The following is a 16,925-nucleotide window of genomic DNA, read 5'->3' as shown; positions in this document are numbered from 1 at the left end:
ATTGAACAAAAGCCATCAAAATGTGAAGAGCCTACAAATCAGCCATCTGAGAAACTTTAAAAGAAGATGTTCAAAGTTAATTTTTAAACGCTCTTTAAATTTAACATATCACAAAAGAGAACGAGGGCTTAAAAGTGCACGCTGTTACTACAATAACTTTGAGACTGTTAGTTTTTTGATAAAAATCCCTTATTAATTCCTATTTTGTGTCTTTTTGTAGAATTTTTGCTGACGTCAGCTGCAGTTGAGACAATGTTTAACACATGAGCCCAAGCAAAAATACTGACGCCGCCTCAGCTCGGCTCATCGAGAAGCATCGAGGAGTTTTTGTGGGGGGGGGGGAGTGCGACACGTGACGGACACTCTGCTCCCTCTACCACACCAGTCAGAGAGAGGACAACCAAGACATGTAAAACCTTCTGAACTGCATTCACTTTCATTGTGGCTCAGTCCACTCTGATTTAACATTTTATGCAATTATAGGGAAACTGCCATCTGTACCACCGTGACAACGAATGCACAACATGAAGAAAGAAGTTTAAAAAAAAAAAACAACAAAAAAAAACTGATTCCAGATTTTACTGGATACCTATGGGACATTTTAGCTGTTTACTGTAGCTGATGCTGTCATTCTTAGTGACGGAACATATTAATCTATCAACTATATTCCACAAATTCTCAAACGAAACCTGGTATTCAGCTGGCTGTAGGCTGGGGTATCATATAAAATGACCAGTACCTGCACTAATACAGTATAATCTACATTCCCGCAGCATTATTTTCATACAGGTTTGTCTCCAAATAGCCTTGGATTTTGCTTCAGTTGAGGCAAATAAAGGCTCTCCCCTCTATTTGAGAATTTACGATAAAGTATTCAAATACACTGGTACACATGTTATCATCATGCACACCAGATTATTGGTGAAATTAAAGATTTAACCCACGTAGAATCAAATACAGTGAGTGAGAGAATTTTAAAAGGTATCCTGTGTAGCATTTTTGACTTTTATTAATTGCATCATTTCACAAATTATGTCTGTAGCTGGTCTGAATTCACACTGGATTTTTATCAAGAGCTGTTAATTTATTATGTTTTCTTGCTCTATAAAATAAGAAACCGATGCTAAAAGTAATATATCAAAACATTAGAATCAGGGGCAAGTGTCTTTAAGATAAAAATGCGTGGACTTACTGTACTGTACTGTACGTTTTGAGACACAGAATGCTACATTTAGCACCTTTCAGACAGTTACCAGGTTTATGTAGTGTATTTTTTTCATCACGATATATAAATCATCGTGTTGCAGTAAAACCTTCCCATCGGTTGTGATACATAAATGCGCAGTATGTGCTCTGGTCAGATGAATGTATTACTAAAGTTTTCCCACTGAAAACACACAACTTTAATCCTCTCAAGTCTCTGAAACAGTGTATATTGTGATAGAGTAAATTTATATATGTGTGTGTGTGCATGTGTGAGTGTCTGAAAACTGAAATTATGTCACAGTTGCGGATATTAGAGAAGTGAATTGTTGACAAGCATAAATGAAACCTCTGAATTTTATCTTTTACGGTTCTGTTTTAGAGCCTGACTGTCAAATGAGAAGGTTTATGAAAATATTTTAAAGGTATTTATAGTTTTGAAGACGTTTTAGAAATTCTTTGTATAACACAAAAATTAAGGCTATCTTTAATCTCTCAAAATGGTAAATTTTGATGTCGATTTGAAAATGAATATATTTCAACTGCTGTAGTAACAGGGGAGCTGTATCTTATTTAATTTCTTTTTGAATGAAGGTGAATGTGTATAGATAGTGTAAATACTTAGATTTATTATACTTTTTTTTTTTTCCCCTAAGTGGTATTGCAAAGCAGCCGTTTGGAGTTTTAGTCCAACAAACATTTCTCAGAAAGCAGAAAATATCTCATTGGTTGAATTAAATCTTAGTGGACGGAGCAAAATAACTTTTTTCAGAGGACAAGTCAACTAATTGGCTTACTTAGATGGCAAAAAGGTGGTTGAAATGTGAACAAAATGCTTAAACACCAATTAATGACTTTGGAGAGTCAGTAAGCTAGCTAACAAGCTTTCCTCACTAGATATAGCTATGCTAAATAGCAAACCTAGCATCAGTAATGCTAGCTTGAAGCTTTCCGGTTAGTAGCAGAACGCTACACTTCATAATATTTCCTTTTTCTGTCCTTACCTCTTGTTTTTTAGCCTTGCTTTAGCCACAAGGTTTTAGCAACAGCGATATTGGTTGGTCCACCACTTTGGTTCAGAGTGAAACATCTTCACAACTATTGGATGTATTTCCATTTAGTCTGGTGCAGATATTTGTGTTCTTAACAGGATTATTTGTAACAACTTAAATGATTCTCTGACTTTTTACCATCAGTTCAAAAGTTCAGTTTGTCTAATACTTTTGTTTATGACCAAATACCTGCAAAACATTCCCATCAGCCTTAACTGTGTTACGTGCTAATTAACAAATGTTAGCATGCTAACAGGCTAAAAATAGATGGTGGCCATTTGTAAGCATTACTTTCTTAACAACATTGTCACAGTGAGCATGTTATATATGTATGCATGCCGACATTAGCATTAGCTCAAAGCAGTTGTGTTATTGAGTCAGTCCAATCTAATTTAGCCAGGACGTTCGTTTGTTTGCTCCACTCACTGAGATTTTGCCAATGAGATTATTTCTGCCTTCATAGCAGCTTTGCCTCTAAAGAATGTGTGTATAACTAATACAACTCCATGCTACTGCGATTCATTTTAAAATGACACTTTAAGGTTGTGATGTACTCGTCTGCAGGAGTACCTCTTGTGTTACAGGCATTCAGCTGAAGCTCTGCGTCTCGCTTATGGACAATTCAACAGTGCATTACTGTCAAAAAACAGTCTTGTGTTGGAACTTGTGGTGATCTTTGAATGACAAGAGAGTTCTTTAGTACTCTCCAGGTGATGTGTTCAAGAATTTAGTCTGACCTGGTCCTAAAAACAGATTATTAGGCAGGTCAGCTGAGCAGGAGACTCAAAACAGTTACATCCAAAGTTATGTAGACGTAGACAGACTGGACCTTTTTACATTCTGGGAATAATTTCATCAAATCAATATGAAAGGTGCTCTCGCTATTCATTTATGTGCTGTTTCATATAAGCTTTTAAAATGTGAACAAAACTGACTGCGACAGGCAACGTGTGTTTTTCAGGCCCCCCCTTTTTCTCTACTTCAGATGGTCCGTAAGTGAGTTAAACACATACTGTAGCAAAGATGTGGCATTACTTGAATATGAAAAATGTAAACTGACTGCAAAATGAAACACTGAAATTCATTTTTTCTTTTAAAATATTTAGCATTGATCCTAACCCAGTGAATTTCAAGGATTTTTTTTTATTGCAGGTTGTATGACTGTACATAAATGATCTAAAATCACATTTTCCTTTGGTTTTTTCAGCTTTTAGTGCAGTAAATTATACTCCACTAGATGCTAATATTTTGTAAAATCCCAAAGATTTTACGAGGAAAAACCTCTTAAGAGAAATTGTAAGCCATGGAAATTATTCTGAATGTCAAACTCTCTGCAACGGTTTAACGCAATCAAGAGCAGATGTAAACGCTCATGTACAGTAACTCCAAAATGTTTTAGATGAAAGTGAATGATTTCCTCGTGATTTTTGACCGATACAGCGTACACATACAGTATATTGAAGAATTTTCGTAATTCATAGATGGATATTTTATCATTTTACAAAATACTGTAATTCATGTAAGTACCTTAAGATGCTAAAGACATAGCATAATGCCTTAGATCTATGATTCTCTGTCTGGTGTTTAACTGTAACTGTTTACAGGTGTATTATATATATATATGTGTCACATACTGCTGAGTGAGTGTTTTAGCCCTTCATCGGTGTAGTAATTAGACGACCAGGATTTTTTTTTTTTGTATTTTTCTCCCATGTGGTGACTCATGGAAAGTTCACAATCATACTGTGTTAGCATTTGGTAATCAAAGTGCAAATGTCATTGTAATTACAGTGTATTAATGTATGAGGGAGATTCTTCCTCAATAGTACAGTGTCTGTTGTTTTTAAAGGGGCATTAAGGAATCTGAACCTCTATTGGTGACCAGTAGGGATTTTACAGCAACATCAGTGTGACTCCAGATGCTATTTTAGCACCTCGAGCTACTGCGGCCTGTCAGCGACGTCAACATACAACGCTCATAAAGTTCAGTATTTTTGAAATTTGAAAATATAAAACCACTAGAGGAGGGGGTTCAACTTCTCTGCAACAGTTTCAATACCTACCACAAAAATTTTAATTTTTTAACCCCTAATACCTTTTTATTTGAGAAATATAGATATGTTTTCTTCAAACTTGTTTTTAAAATTTACCAAAAGAAGCCAAAGTTCTCAGTGTTAAATTGTGTAGCCGTAACTAAAATAGTCTAAATTTGAATTTTTTTTTTTAAATTAAATTTTTTCTTAAATCAGGAATCAGAACTTGATAGTTTTCGATATTTGGTGCAACAGGTACATCTTTGTCTGTACCGATATAAATAAATAAACCGATTATTGTGAATATATTGAGTGTAAAGTCCAGGATACACAGTAATTTCAGCTTTGTAATTTATACGTAACTTTGAGCTTCATTGTTCACATTTGACTTTCTAAAATTGTCACTTTTCCTCGTTTTGATTTTCTTATTTAAAGCCACTATGTTCAGCATTTGTATTTGATTATAGAGTCTTTAAAATGACTCCACAGAAATCTTTTTTTTTTTAATTATATAATCAAAAACATACTAATTGCCCCTGTTTAAAATCAAATAATTTCTGAAGTTAGATACACTAGGATAGGGCCTTTGTGAAATGTTGTTCCTGAGTTTCTTTTGTGACCAGTTTTACCATTTTAAGTGTTTCACATTACAATGTTAAATCAGAGCAATATGTCAAAGCAGAGGGAAGAGCGTAGGTGTTCGAAGATCACTGTTTGCAGTTCAAAAGATTGTTTTTTTTCTTTTTTTTAAAAAAATATTAATACTCCATGCTGTGGTGTTCATATTAAATATCTCAGCGGTGACAAAGTCCAGTACATACAGTTTATTCAGCGTGTGAGTGTTTTATTATGCAAAAGTCCGGACGTTCACACACTTTATGCAAGCTGTCGACTCTAATGTTGCTTTTGCCAATTGCTGCTTGTTAATTTATGATTCATGCCACTGTAAATAAATTATTTTTATTGAGCGGGACTGCCTCTGTCTTCTTATTTCATTCACTGGGATGTAAACTCGCCTCTTGTTCTAGTGTGCTGTTTTTGTGCTGTGTTACTGCTGCTTTTATTTCATTTCCAGGAGCCATAATATACTGCAGACCTGACACCGACTGCATGCTGTTCCTAAAAGAGAATGAAAAGAGCATTATCCTCCAATAAAGTAGTAAATCTGATCTGGTAAAATGCTCTCGACAGTGACTGAGCAGTTCTGCTTCTGTGCAATTCTCACTTTTCAGCAGCAGGAGGCGACATTTTCCAGGAATCTAAGATTACTATGCACGTATTCTGTCATTTGTCTGTTTTTTTTCTCAACACTTTCCATCATTTCCCCTCTGAATGTTCCTGAAATATGTCTATATTATCACATTGATCATCCTTAAGGGGATTTTAGTGAGAGAATTATAACAAATGCAGCTATAATATTAAGTTTTAGTCTTAAAAATACCTCTACAAAATTTATGACAGGATTATTTAGCACAATTTCTTTTTTCCTTTTATATTCTTTATTTAGATCCCAATCAGCCTCCACAGAGTGTTTGTTAGTCTTTCTGGGATCCACAGCAACTATAAAAACAAAAAATTTAAAATCACATTGCTCAATAAAACAACTTTAAAGAGCCAAATATGAAGATCAGAAAATAAGTTAAGTAATTTGATAGATATAAAAGCTAGACAAGACAAACTTACATTAATAACAAAAATTAAACAAAAAGAAATAAAATGATAAAATAATCAAAAAAGCTTCCAAAATCGCAATAACTAATATGAGATTCATCAGTATTAGTGACTTTTTCATAGAATATGTACCTTTGATGTGTCTGATGTGTGTTGGGAGCAGATTCCAGACAGACGACAGTTGTACAGCTCAGTTCTCAACATATAATTTGTTGCTGGACTGTTAACTGACCTGATGTGTATTATACGTACGACAGAACACAGTTTATACTAGTTTTTCACAAGTAGTGTTGTGTGATGTCCTGTGTAACTATTAAGACTCTCTTTACGAACTACATTTTATGGTTTCGTCCCTTAATAATTTGGATTTTCACATTGAGCCTTGTTTAAATGTATTATTGACGTCTGTTTCCTTGTTTGTTGTTGTTTGTTTGCTTTGTTTAGCCTAATTTCAGACCTCTGATTTCACTCTGGGCAGTGAAATCAGATTCAAACTTTAATAAATAAAGTGTGTGTTGGATTCTCTAAAAGCTCAGACATGCATCAAATCTTCCATCAAACACATAAAAACTTTTGTTCAGCAGGAAATAAATAAATGAAATGATCTTTTAACACTGTTTTCTGAGTCTTAGTGTGTTTCATTTTACCTGCTGCAAGACTTGTTATGAATACATACAGTTTATATTATTTATACATGATATGCATGGTATGCATATTATGAGCAGTAACACCTTGAGACGTTCCTGTATTTACTTCTGTTATCTGTATTTGCAGTGTGTTTCTTTATGCTGCGCATGTGTCGTGAGATTGGTGAAAGTGTTTCTTCATTTGCTTGTGTTTTATTTCACTCTGTCACTGTAGATTTCATAATTCTGAGAAAATAACCTCGGTGATCTCAGTTTCTGCATGGAGAACACACATTTTTAACAGAAAGCCTGAGTTATAAACTGGTGGTGCAGAGTTTGAAAGAGGTGGGTGTTACCAGGAGGGTCTAACGCTACATGAATTGCATTATGGGAAGTGTAGGATCCACTGTTTTTGAAGCTTTACCAGTTCTAGGGACTAACAGTCAGGATATATTGACCTCTGCTGCACTAATTTAGACCTTTCTTCTTCTCTGCACTCTGCAGATTGACAACACTTCATGACAATGTCACACAGGCTTTACTGAAGCCATATCACATTTATATTCACACCAAATATGTCACAGTTGTACCATTTCATTAGCTTGTATCCTCTGTAAAATAATAAAAGCTACAGTTTTTTAATGACACGCCCAGATTCACGTCGTGGTGAAGAAGTTCCTCATTTCGACTTCTGAACTGTCATTTGGAGAAGTGAGGAGTAGCAAAATGTCTTCAGTCAGGATGATTCACCATATTTGACAGAAGGACACATTTAAGGAGCTTTGCTAAAGCTCTTCTCTATTCTGCAGAGAGAAACGTGAACCTGGTTCAGTACCTGATGTCCTCTGAATGGCCTTTACAATCTAATCACAACGCAACGCCGCTGTCTGCCAGCGCAGATATGAAAACTATACCAATGTTCTCTTAAATAAACCTTTTTGTCATGAATATAATATTGAGAAACAGAACAAGTGCTGACCAATAAATATGTAATACCATACAGGGCTTGAAAAGATTGATATTAAGTTTGCAGCACGCAAACAATTGCTCAAGGTCATGAACTTCATAAAAGGTCATGAGCTCTGTCTAACTTATGGCTTATAGAGTTAAAATAATACAGTCATAAGTTTGAAAAGGTATCATCAAAATATCAAAACTTGATATAGGAAAGTATGATATAAGAAATACAAATGGAAAAACAGAGATGCTGTAGGTCACCATAGAAATATTTTAGGAGTATCTGATGTTTTTGTGTCTGTGTTCAGTTCTGTGTTGCTGCAATGAAATAATTTAATATGAAACTTAAATCTCTTTGTATCGCATTATGTACATTTTTTCAGTTAAACTCTCACTACAGAAACTTGTGAATTGTTGATGGAGCTGTATTACTATTACCTGACTGAACGACAATGAGCTCGGTCCTGATTGGTTGGAATTTACTTGCGCTGTACGTCATCTGGACGCTGATTGGAGGATTCAGCTGTCATTTTTCACAAACCCGAAAGGAAACATGAGACATCTCACTCTGCTGCTTTTTTCAAACACTGAAAAATATTAGCTGGTTAAAAAATAGCAAAACATGGCTCAACATAGAACACTCTACTCATTAACTTTGATTTTACTTTTAAAGACTTTGATTTTTTTAAAGCATAGACTAACGAAAAGCTAAAGTTTGATTATGGTTCAGTTATCTATGGGGTTGCATTTGCTCCCTCAACTGGGGAAAACTATAGTCTAAAATATAAATTATATTGTAGCTTATCATTCATTTTTTAAATCTGGCTCAGTGAGGCTGTACTTAATTAAATGTTAACATTAGCATGCTAACATGCTCACTAGTGACTATGCTGATGCTAAGTAAGGATAATGTTTACCAGCAGGGTCGCAGGCTTCACCAAATTTAATTTGAGACTTTCAGATGCAGTTTTTACCCATTACTTCCTGACAGTATAGAACAGTCATTCCCAAATACATAACTACATTATACAGTATACAATTACTTGTTAATCATGACCAGGATAAGCAGCAGAGAAAGAACGGATGAATGATTGAATAGATTAACTAATTAAAAAATAACTAATTCATTTAATGTCTGGAACAATAGAATTGGGGATTTTCCAGCCAAGTTAACATTACTTATTTAAGACCTTTGTGAATGAAATTTAAGGTTTTTTTGGGAAACCTAAATCAATGCTTTTTAAGACTTTTCCAGACCTTCAGATACCCTGCACCACAAGAGATGTAGTCATAAACTTAACTGCTCAACAATTTGAAATGTTGACTTAATGATGGCGCTACAGAGGCACCAATGTGATTATAATTGATCCTGAGGGCAACATGAATATGTTTACCAAGTTTCATGGCAATCTATATTCATTAATATACAGCGGGGTCCAAAAATAAACCTGGAAATGATCAGAAAGTTTGAGAATTCAGAAATATTTGAAAATGCAAGAAGTTGTAACATGTAACATGTAAAATGAAGAAGATATATTTAAGATTCTTCACATTTGTGGCATTGACCAACTTAATTCCTTTATTCAAAAAGTCAGTTTTCTTTGAGTTGTATCCCTTCCATTGAATCATGTATTCACTCAGTTGGATTTGATCTACTCAAGCCTCAAGTTTCCAGCAGATCTTTGTTTATGAAGAAGTGTCAGAAGTCAAATGGTTATTCTAAGAAAAGAGGGTCTTTCTCAGCGTCACATCATGGCTGAACTAAAGGTTTCTAAGGGGACAGTGTGTGGAGCTCTAAAACACTGAGTTCGATCAAAACGATCAGTTGTATCCAAAGCAAAGTCAGACAGACCAAACGTGACCACACCATCAGAAGATCAATACATCAAGCTTAGTTCCCTTATAGATAGATAAACAACTTCATCACAGATACAGAATTTGCTAAATAAAGAACACAAGACTCCAATCAGCAAAAGTACTGTCAAAAGAAAGCTGTCTTGTAGTTATCTCAGAGGATGAGTAGCAGTTTCTAAATCACTTCTCAGGAGGGGAAACAAGGCCAAACACTTTGGTTGGGTTAAGAAATACCAACATTTCACAGTGGATGACTGTAAAAGAGTCTGATTTATTGATGAATCCAAGCTTGACATTCATGGCGGTAACAGAAGGGTGGATGTAAGGAGATGAACAGGAGAGAGAACGACACTGCAGTGTATCAAACCAGCAGTGAAACATAGTGGTGGGAATATTCAAGTCTGTTTTGCCTACTCTGGAGTTGGACACCTGCTTGAACAAACTACACCCTGACCAAGAGAAGAAGTACCACTCTATTCTCCAAGACATGTTATACCCTCTGGTTTGCATCTTTGTGGAGAAGAATTCATACTGCAGCAGGTTAATGACACTAAACACACCTCAAAGCTTTGCAAGAACTATTTGAAGACCAAAGAAAAGCAAGGACTCCCGATTTCTTTTAAATGTTTATTTAATTCTTATTTAATCAGGCAAACTCATCGAGATTAAGATCTATTTTCCAAGTAGAACCTGAGAACAAGAAACATTCATAAGACGAGAACACAATCAGCAGACAGAAACAGTTACAAGAATAATAAAAAACATCAGATAGTAAAGCTTTAAAATCTCCAAGAGGAATGTAAGACTCAAGTTTGGGGACAGTTTGCAGTTTATTCCATTGAAAAGGTGCCTGAAACCAGTGCTACGTACATAAAGGATATCTAAGGTGAAGTAGTTACTGCATCGTGTGCTGTAGTTATGTAAGGTAGTGTGGAAGCTTTATAGTTAAATAACATGAGGAAGTTCATCCAACCGTGTGATACAGAGAACAATGACGAGTATGAAATTTGTCATTTGTGATGAAGCGTAATGCAATAAAATACACAGAGTTTAACTGCTGAAGTGTTGATGGGGCAGCATGAAAGTACAGAATATCTCTATAGTCACAGGACAGACATGAAGGTTGACTGCACAATAGTTTTAAGGTTGGAAGAAGAAGACAACCTCTAATTCTATACAAGACACCAAGTTTGATTTTTAATTTCTTAGTAAAATGCTGAATATGAGTATTGAATGATCGCCTGCTGTCAAGCCTAATTCCCAAGTATTTGTATGATTCAGCACTACTCAAAAACCCTCAATTGGGGAAAACTATAGTCTAAAATATAAACTATATTGTACCTTATTATTCATGTTTAAAAAAATGGCTCAGACAAATGCAAAATAGAAATAAATATCTTGATTAGTGGTGTCAGACTTTTGGACCTCACTATATATGCTGTTGTAGTTCTTTATGCTTTACATATCTGTTTCGACTGCTCTCCCAGATTTTCCATGTAGTGGCTCATCCTCCGTAATCCACGATCTTTGGTGAAGGGGGGTGTGTACGTGAGGAGGGAGGGCGGTCACCACTGCGGTCAATACTACAGCGCCTCTCACGACTCATATACCCGTCAGTGTGACTGCCGACTGGCTGAATTATTACTACTTATTTAGCCGTACGCACAGGTGACAGACACCGGGGGACAGAGATGGCTGGAGCGGCGGCACCGAAGCGGCAGGACACTCGGAAGTTTTTCGAGAATCTGTCCGGCGCTGGTAAATCCATCGCAGTGCTGACCAGCGGAGGAGATGCCCAAGGTAACGCTTCAGGGGTCGGGGTTCCATTATCGGACAGTTAGTCTGGCGCGACCAAAATATACAAAATTTTCAACCAGCAAAGTCATACAAATACACAACAGGAACATTAACTTAGCTTAGCGTCCAACTCACGTTTTCAGTCGTCGTTTTTGTAGCTCATTTACATAGCGTTAAATGCGTGTGTTTTCTCGACGTTAATTTAAAAATCACGGAGCGTTAAGCTAGTTCAATTACGAGACAATTCAATCTCCGCCCTCCACTGCTGCTGTTATAATGAGATACTATTAATATTATACAATTAAAAGGACGAGTTGATGCCAGTCGTCTAATCTCTAGATTTATATGTGAAATTTACAGAAGCGGTTAAGCTAGTAAGGAGCTGTCCGATAATGGATGTGTAGGTGCAGTCTTGTCCGATAATGGACTCGTTACGTTACATTTACGCTCCTGTGCAGCGAGTAAATTGACGAGCGGGTATAAGCAAGGCGAGGTTCAGACAATTAAGAGGAAAAGTTGAGTTTATTTCCATTTTTCTTTATATTTTCTTAGTATTTTCTTCTGTGGACACTTCGGGTTCCTGCTTGTCATTCATTGGAGGGGTTTAATACGGTGGTTATGCAACAGCTGAGGATCCCGTTCACACGTCTGTCACACATTTTACATGGACGGATGCTACAGATCTGATCACGGAGATAACACAGATAGACTGTTAGTATGATATTCAACTGTAGTAATAATCCTGCCCTGCTGAAAATACAATCCAGACTGGAATAGATGCTTTTTTTTTGGATGTTTAGGAAAAGCTGCTTCAATATCAACAAGTGCACACACCTCCCTTTATATAAGGTCTTTCTTCATCATGCATCCTGCAGCACTGCAGTCACTGTGGTGTTTGTCTCCTGCATGGAGGGCGTACGGTTGTATGTGTGTGTATATGTGTGTGTGTGTGTCCACAGAGCTCCATGGTGAATAATTTAATAACCCGCCTAAATGAATCAATACTATAATGTCTAAGGAGTTCAGTCAGTATGCAGTGACTCAGTTGTAGGGCTGAGTCGATATTTTCCCCCAAATATCACAATATCGATATTGCGCCAATATTGTAGGGATGACTATTGGTGCTTTTTCACAAAATATTTACATGAGATTTTTGATAAATAACCATCAGTAATGTGGATATAATGAATAAGTGGGTACAGGTTTATAATAGAACATCTAGTTATGTCTGGTAAGTTCAGAAAATTGCATAATTTCACTGAAATGCGCTTTTAAAACCAGGAAAAGACAACACTGATGCCATACCACATTATCTAAAATCTAAGACGAGATCTAGTTTCATATCACAATATTGATATAATATCCATATAATCTGTATTATAGATTGTATCTATTGTCCGTCTTATTTACTTATATGGCTGCCCGCGTGCTTTAATTGTGTAGAGTTATTTCCTGTTGCATCCTAGCTTAATCTGGCTTCCCAACATTCATAAATATGATCTCAGTTGTTTGAATAAATTAAAAAAAGTGAAACTGAATACTGTAACAGTGACCAGCTGAACTTCCCCTATAGGAAAAAGCTCACGTCTTGCATCACTGAGGCTGTGAGAGGATCAGTGTCAAGCCGCATAGTGTGAGGCGACGCTTCCCATTCAGACTATCACAATAAATGTCATGTAGGCCGGTTTGTGTTCCCAGCACTTGAATTTTGAAGGCGGGATCCTGACTTCCGGTGTGTGTGTGTGCGAGTAACTTAACTGATCCCCTCATGGAGGGTTGAGTCGCCTACGTGAGGAGCAGCGTGTATGCAGTGATGTGGCAGTGGATGCATGGGAAAAGGAAGTTAATGCAAATAAAGTTACATTTTTATTGTATTATATTTATATTCATGGACTGTTGCCATGGGGATGTATAATGTGTCACTTATAGGATCCATGTAGAGCTCACATAATGTTCATTTAACTGTGACACATTCAGTATAATTACTGTATATTATTCTGCTGTAATGACCTTTTCCATCTGTGCAGAAGGTTTACAGTAACTATTGTTGTCTTACAGGCTGTTATATAACACTGTGTGCCTATAGGCTGCAGTTGGAGTGGAGTGATATGTCTTCTTGGAGTCTCGCTGCAGTAAATTGCAGCACGTCAGCTCTCGTGCTGGATATTACAACTCATCTTTGTAGTAACAAAGTGTAACAGCATATTTTCCTCCTGGCAGCATCTGAGATTAAATTAAAGCTACACCTTGAAGTGGTAGAGTCAGACATGCATTACCGGTGCCCTCCTTTTCTTTCTCTTCCATTCATACCTGCTGGCTGTTTGTTTGGAGTCAGGACTCCTCTTCAGCTTCTGAGATGCTACTAAACAATCATTTTACTCAGCTGTGTATATTTTCTTGTGAACGACTGTCTAGTTATGTAGTTTTGTGCCTTTCCTGATGCTTAATCAAATGAAACAAGCCATAAAGACGCGATCTTTCTGCGTATTTAGCCCGTTACAGACAGTCTTGAGTGGATATCAGTTTATTTTAAGAGACCAAAATCTGGTATTTTTATGAAACACTGTTACAAACGCAGAGTTTCCACAAATGTCATATAAATCTGTTAGTTATAACATACAGAATTTGTCCTCATGCATAAGTCCCTACTGACATTCAGCATTTATACATGTGCATAAAGTTTCTGAGATAGTTCATACTTGCATAAAGATCAGTTATTAGTTTGAGAATATATTTAAAGCTGCAACAATTAGTCAATGAACCAAAAATGAGTCTGCAACTGTTTTTATAATCCACGATTGATGATTTAAATCTTTTCTTTGTTATGTTTGATAGTAAACTGAATATTTTGGGATTTTGGACTGTTGGTCAAATAAAAAAGTGTAATTTGATTGTGTTATCTGTGGCTGTTTGGAATTATAACGGGCATTTTTCATTATTTTCTGGCATTTTAAGACAAAACGATCAGTCAATTAATTGTTAAAATAAAGTGCAGATTAATAGATAATGACATTAATTACTAGCTGCAGCCCTAAATAAAGTATATTAGATTTTTCTTCCCAAGTTCTCTTCACAATCAGTAAATTAATTACCAAAAATAAACTAACAAAAACAATTAAAAAACAAAGACATAGGTTACACAGATTACGATTGATCAACAAACGTGTAGTCTGTTATTTAACAAACAATTAGCATCTAAACATGAGAATAAAAAATGGAAAAATAATATAATTAAATACAGAAACATATAAAATAACAACAAGAACAACAAGCTATAGTTCGACATTAAAAAGCCAAGTCAGGTTCCTCATGTTGTGAAGTACTTGTCCATCTGGTGATGATGATGATGATGATGATGATGATGATGATGATGATGATGATCAGTACAGTCGTTGGTTTAATTTGCTTTTCTTGATGAGTCCAGTTTTGTTCTGTTCTACATGGTTTTTATTTTATTTCAGAGGTCAGAGTGTTTTTTCTCCAAACACATTTTAAGGCCTTGAGTCAAATTTGGTAAAATCAGGTGAAATCAAGAAAGACTGGTGAGATGATATGTTCATAAACTGTGAGTGTCGAGACCACGAAGGAGAGACGGAACGACGAAACAAATGACTAAACACATCAGCTCCATCGGCTGATGTGTTTAGTCACTGCAGCCGGCTTCAGGGAAATAATGTTTCATGATTTGGGAGTTACTCAGAGCTCAGCTGGAACATGAGACGCACACACACACACACACACACACACACACACACACACACACACACACACACACGTTGTCTTAGTTCACTTTCGGGCACATTACATAGACTTACATTCATTTCCTGGAGACTTACGCTAACCCTAACATTAAAAACACTGACCCAAGAATCAGCTTTTCTCCTCAATTGGACAAACAGTCTCCAGTTAACTGGTCTTTAGTCTGAAATTTGTCCCCGAAAGTAGCCTATGACAGACACACACACACACACACAGATGCATCGGTGTAGTTATCTCCATCATCCGTCACTTCACCACATCACCAAATGTTATGTTGATTTTCGTTAACATGATTAAATCCGGCACTGTCTCGGTCTCTTAGCAACGCTGGCTCATCCGCACATCAGCTCATGTTAGCATACAACACAGCCTGAAACACATCCAGATGTGCTTACTGTGTATATCCTGCATGATGGAAGCCCCTCCCCCCCCTGTGCATCTCTCTCTTTCTTTTATTCTCTGAGGTAAACGAGTGCAGGATGTACACAAAACTAAATGTAAGATTGAAAATGTAATACCTTTATCACATAATCCCATTTAATCCCTCCAAAAGAGGTTTTATTCTCTTGACAGACATAAAGTTCCAGACAGTTTTAGGTGAAAGTCTCCACTTGGTAGCAGGTTTATTTTGAAACTCTAACAATCCTCTGATTGATCGATGTGATTCAGATTCATTCATGGATTCCTTTTAGTTATTGTGTTTTCAAATGACGCAGGAATACGAGGGATGAGGAGACTTTTTGTCCCCATCACTTTCAGGTGTTACGGTAATAAAGTGGTAACGTCTAAGCCAGGTATTACGGTAACACTGATAACGTCTAAGCTAACATGTTGGACCTTTAAATCCAATCATAATCAGAACACAGAGGACTGGGTGTGTTGTGGCTGCGAGTTCAGACTAGTTCAAATAACTCAACTAGTCTGAACCACCAAATACAACACTTGGCCTTATTTTACATGATTGTGCAACGAACGGCGCTTGCAGCACACGGACAGTTTTGTATTTTCCTGACCTTGAAATTTGCTTTGCCCGTCTGTGAGATGTTGTGGTGACCAGCGCTGCAGGCAAGGTGAACTGCCGGGAGGAGACGTGTGAATAAGCAGCGCAAAGCGAGTTGTTGGTGTTTTTTGTGGAAAAGGAGCCTTAACCGCGTCTGTTTCTGGAGCCTCTTTGGTGATTTTATCAACAAGAGCAAACTAAATACTTCCTGCAAATATAAATAAGTTATTTCAATGAAACGCTCCCCAACCAGAAGCGGCCCAGGAGATAATATTTAATGTGGTTAAAGCATCTGTATTGATCTGTAAATGAATGCAGGTGATTCTTACAGTATCTGTTGTATCTCCTTCAGTTCATTAAATCCCTGCAGCATCTGAAGGCAGCAGGACCGATACGTCCGCGTCAGAGCGCAGTGCCGTTACGCACAGCTGTTCACCGTGTTTACCCTCATCAAATTGCCTGAAAACAACACCAGGCTACTACAGTATAACCACACACACACACGCACCTCCACACACATGAGACTGGTTGGTTATAACTCGATATTCTGCCTTTTTATGACGGGTCAGCAGGGCTCATCACAAGTAGCGTCTTATGTTTTATTCTTGAAACACATTGCAGCGCAAACGTTGTTGTGTAGCATTAATTACCGAACTATGTGACCATTTTTCATGATCTGTGCACCTCCTGTTGGCACCTACGTCCTACTCAAACTTAGCTTTATGACACTTACTCACGTTGTTCTCTCCTGACTAGATCCTTGCTCGTGTTGTTACGAGGTGACATATGTTAGAGTTATGGCTGAAATAACGTCGGTCCGATCATGACTATTACGTCATTCAAAGCCCCAACTGATGCTGCTGCCTGATTCTGATCAAAAACAGGAAGCTCCATATTAACTGAACATTTCATCTGTATCTGCGCCGCTGAACAAGAAAGTTCTACATTCTGTCAAAACCTTCTTAGAAAAACA

General features: G+C 36.8%; 2 protein-coding genes across 7 annotated transcripts in view; both read left to right on the top strand.

The window, feature by feature from the left end:
• The window catches only part of LOC122993266 (nuclear receptor coactivator 2-like), a 66,749-nt gene extending 61,488 nt beyond the window's left edge, over positions 1–5,261 (top strand). For all 4 annotated transcript variants that reach the window (XM_044367272.1, XM_044367273.1, XM_044367270.1 and 1 more), the window contains one exon: positions 221–5,261. In XM_044367272.1, the coding sequence (XP_044223207.1) occupies positions 221–232 (12 nt within the window). In that variant the 3' untranslated portion in view covers positions 233–5,261. The remainder of the gene's footprint in view (positions 1–220) is intronic.
• Positions 5,262–10,964: 5,703 nt separating this feature from the next.
• The window catches only part of LOC122993225 (ATP-dependent 6-phosphofructokinase, platelet type-like), a 35,554-nt gene continuing 29,593 nt past the window's right edge, over positions 10,965–16,925 (top strand). Inside the window, exon 1 of one of the 3 annotated variants that reach the window (XM_044367199.1) lies at positions 10,965–11,196. In XM_044367199.1, coding sequence (XP_044223134.1) covers positions 11,088–11,196 — 109 coding nt within the window. In that variant the 5' untranslated portion in view covers positions 10,965–11,087. The remainder of the gene's footprint in view (positions 11,197–16,925) is intronic. The other 2 variants (XM_044367200.1, XM_044367198.1) reach the window with 2 other exon arrangements.

Source organism: Thunnus albacares, chromosome 12 (genome assembly GCF_914725855.1).
Source record: "Thunnus albacares chromosome 12, fThuAlb1.1, whole genome shotgun sequence".
In the NCBI taxonomy this organism is placed as follows: Eukaryota; Metazoa; Chordata; class Actinopteri; order Scombriformes; family Scombridae; genus Thunnus; species Thunnus albacares.
Note: the sequence above shows the minus strand (reverse complement) of the source record. Positions and strands in the feature narration are given on the sequence as shown.